Source organism: Populus nigra, chromosome 1 (genome assembly GCF_951802175.1).
Source record: "Populus nigra chromosome 1, ddPopNigr1.1, whole genome shotgun sequence".
Lineage (NCBI taxonomy): Eukaryota > Viridiplantae > Streptophyta > Magnoliopsida > Malpighiales > Salicaceae > Populus > Populus nigra.
In genome coordinates, this window is record NC_084852.1 from 37169494 (window position 1) to 37176915 (window position 7422).

The 7422-nt window shown below is 31.8% G+C and overlaps 1 protein-coding gene across 1 annotated transcript; it reads left to right on the forward strand.

Annotated features, from left to right (window-relative positions):
- The first annotated feature begins 3862 nt into the window (after positions 1 to 3862).
- Positions 3863 to 6375, forward strand: LOC133676604 (light-harvesting complex-like protein 3 isotype 1, chloroplastic). Its single transcript, XM_062098309.1, has 3 exons — positions 3863 to 4387; positions 5720 to 5857; positions 5952 to 6375. The coding sequence occupies exons 1-3, from the start codon at positions 4003 to 4005 to the stop codon at positions 6200 to 6202; spliced, it is 774 nt and encodes a 257-aa protein (XP_061954293.1). The 5' UTR covers positions 3863 to 4002; the 3' UTR covers positions 6203 to 6375.
- The last annotated feature ends 1047 nt before the right edge of the window (positions 6376 to 7422 follow it).

Sequence of the window (7422 nt, forward strand, 5' to 3'; positions counted from 1 at the left end):
ATACACATAGTTAACTTTCAGCGTGTTTAGAAAAATGTTTGAAATTGTTTTTCAATATTTTTTATTTGAAAATATATTAAAATAATATTTTTTTATTTTTTAAAATTTATTTTTAAAATTTATATATTAAAATGATCTAAAAAGATAAAAAAATAATTTTAAATAAAAAAATTCAAAAACTATGAAAATGATAGTTCAATTGAAATTGAAATGATATGCTTAAAAAAAAAACGCAACTAGGCTTGGACTGGAACATACCGGGCTTGGCTTCCAGGCCCAGCTCTAAAAATTTACCCGCCCTTCTTTCTCCGTCGCTCCCGCCAAAAACAAATTAACAGTGGTAAGAATATATGAAAAAAGACCGCCAAACTTTTCACTTCTGTTAAAGCTTTGGCGCAAAAAGTCCCCCCGAAGAAAGGAAAAACAAAGGAAGACAAAGAGTCAGTCTTCTCACTCTGTCACTTCTCCCCGTTTCTTCCTTTTCATTTTCAATTCGATTTCTTTATGTATTTAATCACCAATTATCTCTTTATTTATTCTGTAATCCTCATTCGAAGACAAGGAGGAGAGGGTAAACAAGGTTCGATCACTCTTTGATATTTTCCAAGCCCTCCATTTCAATGGCTATGACCCAGAAGCAGCAATGAGTTACAACCTTGAGAAATCCCATACCAAGACTACGCGAACGGGCAACGGGAATCGGGTCCCAGCCAATGTCAAAAAAGAAGTGATTAATGAGACAAAAGATCGTGTGAATGGTGCTGGAGTGGAAAATTGTGATTTCCCAGAAGAAAAGGACTGTTACCAGGGGGTGATCTTATGCATATTCTGGGTTTTTTCTAAGTATAAAGAATTGATAATTGAAATAAAATTTAGTCAACAATTTTGAAGTAATATTTATATCTGCATTTGAGTAATTAAGTAATAGCCAAAGCATAAAAATGTCTAGTGGCATCAAATTTAGTCACATGAAGTAATTGTAATTAATCATAGAAATATAATAATTCAACCTCACATGATAATTACTATATTTAAGTGATTAATTAAGATGAAATATAAATATTTTGTTAAAAAAATTATCTAGTTGCCCACAAAACTAGAAAATTCTTTTATAGATGAAAATATTAGTTCTATCATAAGGTAATATAAATCACTTGTGTTATAATTTAAGCTCACGGAAAATATTATAATGACATGATGATTTCTTTGTTCAAATTAATTTACAGGGGAAAGTATTTTATTTTAGCTTCTCATGCTTATAAATAGGCAAGTTATATAAAATGAGGGTATTTTCTAGATGTTTTAAGTTAAAAGTAAATCAAAAATAAAAGTTTTAGGCATAAAATACTTCTACCTGATTTTCTAGGAACCTTCTAGTTGATCTTTTCTGTTTGATTTTGCGTTTCAAAAATTTTTTTGAAAATTTTTTAAAAATTTTTGTTTTTTATTTATTTTAAATTAATATGTTTTTAGTATTTTCAAATCATTTTAATGCGCTGATGTTAAAAATAATTTTTAAAAAATAAAAAAAATATCATTTTAATACATTTCAATATTAAAAGTTATTTGAAAAGTAATTATAATTACATTCCAAGAAACACATGCATTGTCTGCATCCTATTTAAAAAAACAAAATAAAAGGTGGAGGATACAAAATCCATCATTTAATACAAAGAAAAAAATATATGAAGAGGCTTGTGCATGAGCCAAGCCTTTTTTTTTATGGTGAAGCGCATGGTCCATACACGGCTTAATTTATTATTTTTCTAATTTTTTATATTTTCCCCTTTATTTTTTACATTTTGATCCATTTAAATAGATTAAATACAAAATAACTTGAATTGTTTTTTGGATTCCTTTGAAATTTCAATTTTTTTTAATGAAATCATAGCTTTTTATATATATTAGTGAGTTTTCTTTTTTCATAGCCCTTAATAATTATTATTTTTATATTTTTTTTAATCATTGTGTTTTTTATTGTTTGATTATATACCATTCAGTATTTTTTTTTCATGAAATTTTATAACATTAGATTAGATGATGTTCTTTTTCACAACTATCCATAATGATTTTTACTCATGATAAAAAAAAAATAACTTGCAATAAAAAATTTCTTACTTCTACAAAAAAAATACGTTGCTGGGGACTACATTTTTTTTTGCTAATTTTTTTTATCTTACATTTGCACATCTTGGGAACAGGGCAAGTGAGCTTCAAGTTTCAAGTATGGTGAGTACTTGATATTCACTTATGATTTGTCATGGGTTAGATTATTTTTTATTTTTTTAAAAAAATTATTATGTGAATATTTTTTTAGCGATATCATTAAATCAAATGATTTTAAAACTTGTCATCTTGACTTCTTGTTTAACTTGAGTTTTGAATTAAACTGTTTAGGAGTTGACTCTAAGTGAATCATTCAATTTAATGAGTCCAAAAATAACTTAGATGATCATTAAAAAAAATAACATAGTTTTTTAAAAAACTTGAAGACTATTTTTTTTAAATATTGAGACGATTCTAGTTTGATTTACCTCGATCATCCCATGACCTGAGCTATGGAATTTGATGAGTTTAATAACTTTATTGTTTTTGTATATTATTTTTATTTAATTTTATGATAAAGTAGATGCTTATAAAATCAAGCACCAACCTTAAAAAAAATGTTTATTTGAATCTTGATAACCTTATATAAAATAAAAAAAATAGACCATGAATTCCATTTCTCAACCAATCCAATATTGAAGAAGAGTGAAATAAAAAAAAATAGAAAAATTAAAGGATCAAAAACTAAAAAAAAACATATTAGAATTGATGGGCAAACCCGTGAATTAGATAATCTAGGTCAACACGTCAAACCCGTAAGCTGGATAATGGACAGCACTGGGATTAATAGCTTGTTTTTTATTCTAAATTACTATTTATTTAACTATATAATAACAAAAACAAATAATCACAAAATCGAGCGTCAAACCAATAATGAGATTTTTTTTAAGATTATGATAATCTCATAAAAAAATAAAGTGAAATAAATTCTAAACTCAATTCTCAATTAACCCAATATCAAATGATGAAATAAAAAAAAATATTTTTTAAAGTTAGACTTGCCTAATCCATCATCAGGCCCATTAACTTTCTAAAATTTAATAACATGTTTTTTTTCAAAGCTATTTTTTTTTAACTATATGATTGAAAGAAAAATAGATAATTATATAATTGAGTTTAATTAAAAAAAGAGCACTCTGCTAAACCTGTGAATTGGGGCAACCAAGGTTATTTCGTCAAACTCGCAAATCAGATTAATAACTCTATAAAATTTAATAACTTAGTTTTTTTTTCAAAATCATTATTTAACTAGACTTTTTTTAAAAAATAGATCACATCGTAATGCTATAATATTTTTCTGATACCTACTTGTTGTTGAAATATTTTTTTTATGCCGCGATAACCATATAAAAGATAAATTAAAATAAATTATTAACTAAATCCTCACAAACACATCATGTAAAAAACTCTATTAAAAAAAATAATAAAAGGAAAAAAAGGATTAAAATAAATAAATAAAAAAACACTATAAATTAGAGATTAGAGATTCTCCCAACTAAAATAACAGATTCTCAATTATTGTGTGAACAACTCCTAATCAAAATAAGAGATTCTCAATTATATATATATATATATATATATATATATATATAATAATAATAATAATAATAATAATAATAGTAGTAGAATCTCAAAGATGTAATTCTGTGGGGGTAGCAGGTGAAGCATGCATTTGTTTATAGGATCTGAACCTGATCCTTGATGAAGTCGCCAGTTTTGACTTTTGAAAGCAAATTAATTACACGGGTCTGATTTTCTAGCTGCAAAGAAAGTACAAATACCCTTTGGAAGGCTGAGGATAACTAGATCAAACGTGGCCATGAACTGACACTAACACAAGCTCTAGCTCAGGCTCGAACTCCATAAACCACAAAAAGAAGACAAATCTCCATATCAATGTCTTTGTTCCCTCCGCCACTAACTCGCCTTCCACTCTCCTTCTCTTCCAAACACCATTTCATTTTCAAACCCACACTCTCTCTCAGACCCACAAACCCCCCTTTTCTCCTCTCCACTTCCAAGGCCTCTACAGACGATGGAGGAGCTGGAGTTTCAGCCTCTGCCGCCACTGTAGAAGAAACAAAATTGGAGCAGAAGGCACCAGAGTCTTCTGAATCAGTTCCTGTGGCTGAGAAGAACTCTAATGGAGCTGTGGCTCCTGGTGGAGGGGTGGAGGTTGAAGTGAGTAAATTTGAGGACCCCAGGTGGATTTCAGGGACTTGGGACTTGAAGCAGTTTGAGAAAGATGGGAAAACTGATTGGGATGCTGTTATTGATGCTGGTGAGATTTTGTTTTTTCTGGGTTTTAGATTCTATTCTGATTGATTATCTGCTTCATGACTATTATTCAGTGTTTTTTTTTCCTGTTTGCATGTATTGTTTACTTTTTGGAATCTCTCATGCTTTGATGTTGTTTCCTGATTGAGTTTTTGTTTGTTCATTTAACCATTTAGTTCTCATGCAAAAACATTGGGTGTTTGTCTTGTAATTTCAAATAATATGTATTCCGAATTGCTCTCCTTTTCTCTGCAATTTTTTGTAGAATGTGTTTCCTTTGAAGAAAAATTTAAAATGATTCGAAGCAGAATAGAGCCAATTGTGTAAAATTGATAATGCATTGGTTTTACAGATGGTTAAATGATGTGGTGAGACATGGACTAGGTAATTAAGGCTAACTGTCTCTTAGGAGAAGTCGTCATGACCATTTTAGTTGCTGTGTTTGTGGATTTCTGTTTAAAAGGAGAAAAAGTGAAAGTGGCTGCATTATTGGGGCTTGGAATTGACTGGTGTCATGTTCTTCACCCACAAACTTGTTCACATATCTGTGCATAGAATTTTTTTAAAAATTTTGTAACAGTGGGAGCGGCTGGATGAAAGGGTCCATTTTGTGAACACCAGACAGGACCTGCTCATCCAACAGCTTGGAATAATGGGATTGAATCAGCTTGTATAGGTATTGTTGCCTGGCAGGTAAGTGATATGATTCCACGTACTATGTAAAGAAAGAGTGCGTTGTGCACCATAATTTGTATTAGTTGCACAAGCTTTGCTACTTAAATGAGCTTCCTCTGTTCAGGGAGGAGGAGTACACCACCATATACAAAAGCTGTGCTGAATTCATACCCTATTTGGATAACAAGTTTATAAGGAATTGTTGGTTTGCATTTAAAACTTCTTTTATTATTAGTGCTGCAAAGTAGCATTACTATTTTCTTTTCATTCTTTTTCCTCGATGTAGGAATATTGTATTTACGATATTTGAGGCAGGCACTAAAATGTTTTTATGATTTGATTTGGTTTGGAGTCCATGATGTTACTTTATAGAATGCACAAGTCTATTCTTTATAGATCGTTGTTCAGAGTCCTTGTATGTACGTAAATGAAATGATATCTTTCTGTGCTCCAGGTACATGTTATCCTTGAGAATTAGTATTTCAGAAAAACACCTGATGATTGATCATGCTGTCCTTATTTCTTGCTGTAGCATCCACATGCTGCTCGTCAATTCCATTAATTGTTTGTTGTTAAATGAAGTAGTTCCTTGCATCCAGTCTGTTGTATCTCTTCATGGTATTGCTCGACATCTATTGACATGCTTTAATAACCTTTTCAGAGGTTAGGAGGAGAAAATGGCTCGAGGGTAACCCAGAATCATCAAGTAATGATGACCCTGTTGTTTTTGACACCTCAATAATACCATGGTGGGCATGGATGAAAAGATTCCATCTGCCCGAAGCAGAACTTCTCAATGGTTTGTTAAGATATTTTTCTTCCCATGTTCACGAGGAAACAGCCCTTCTAGCTCTTGTGAAACTATCTAATGTGCTTTCCTGTATTTTATGCAGGCCGTGCTGCAATGATTGGGTTCTTCATGGCTTACCTGGTTGATAGCTTGACTGGTGTTGGTGTCGTTGATCAGATGGGCAACTTCTTCTGCAAAACTCTATTGTTTGTAGCTGTGGTAGGAGTACTTTTAATACGAAAGAATGAGGATTTAGAAACCATAAAAACATTGCTGGAGGAGACAACCTTCTATGACAGGCAATGGCAAGCAACCTGGCAGGATGAGACATCTTCCATCCCTAAAAACGAGTAGCTACAAGGCAAATTCAACCTTTGCCTGTGTACTGATTTCTCGTGTACTGTTGTAATTTCGCTTGATAAGAGTGAAATTTTCGTTGTAGTGCAGGTTTCCTTGAAGTTCAAATGCACAGAACTATGCTTTTTTCTTGAATATTTGTGGAATGATGCCTGAATCTTTTTTAGCCAGTCACGGGGTTGCATGATAACAAGCTAACACCTAAGGCTCTGCTTGGTAATTTCATTTACCAATTGGCCCGGGGAAAAGCACCTCACCCAGAGGGCTCGCAGTGACATATTAAGCATAATTCGGTGAAAATCCTTTGAAAAAGTTTGGTGAAATATTATATTTTGGCAGAATAATACCGTCTGCTACAGTTGTCTTCCATGTCATCAGTTGAGCCAAAGCATTCAACTCATCTGGGTCAACCTAGAATGAGATGATCTACATTAATTCGATTAAAGTATTCAGAACTCCTAGAGATTGCCAGCCTTGATTTTACCATACCAAGCATTAGACTTCATCATGTTCAACTGAATGAAAAAATTTATAGGCAAAACCATCAAAAGTGCTCCTTTTTTCAATATTCATCAAGGCTATGAAACTTCTGTAGAGTTTGCAAGAGATATGAATGTAGATCATGATCAACAATGCCGCATAAAATCTCAAACTCGGAGACCATGTTTTCAATTCAGATTCTTTCCTTCTAAGAATATCTCGAGGCTCATTTAATTTAAGGGATCCACGGTTGATCTGACTTTGAGCATTCATGATAAAAAACCAAACAAAGGGGAAAGGGGCATTTTTTCAATACAATTAATGACGACAAGAGAAGTTAAACATAAATTCTTAAGAGTATATATCCACCATTAAATGCCGATAACAACAAGCACGTTAAAATATAAGATAAATGCCATCTTAAGCTTCTTTTAATCTGGAATCAAGCTCGGTAAGTTTATAAGGGGTTCGTTCCATCCACATGAAATAGCAGTCGTAATGTTTTTTTTTTTCTGGGGGAATAGGTAGTCCATAGAATGACACAACGAAGTAGTTGAATCAAATAGAAAGAACATCTTTCTTTTGCTTTTTGCAGAAAGAATGCGCTCTATTGTTTGGACCCACACATTCACACCTCCAAGCAAAACGCAAAAGCAACTTCACTTTTCGACCAGCCAAGTAATTTCATAGACGATATTTTCTAGTTTTAGCAGATTAATGGCACTGACTGATCAACA

What these genes read in the sequence shown, in the direction of transcription:
- LOC133676604 (XM_062098309.1), top strand. Translation starts at nt 4,003, where the DNA reads ATGTCTTTGTTCCCTCCGCCACTAACTCGCCTTCCACTCTCCTTCTCT. An exon ending in GGATGCTGTTATTGATGCTG is followed by an intron (nt 4,388 to 5,719) that starts GTGAGATTTTGT and finishes TAACCTTTTCAG; the next exon opens with AGGTTAGGAGGAGAAAATGG. An exon ending in CGAAGCAGAACTTCTCAATG is followed by an intron (nt 5,858 to 5,951) that starts GTTTGTTAAGAT and finishes TATTTTATGCAG; the next exon opens with GCCGTGCTGCAATGATTGGG.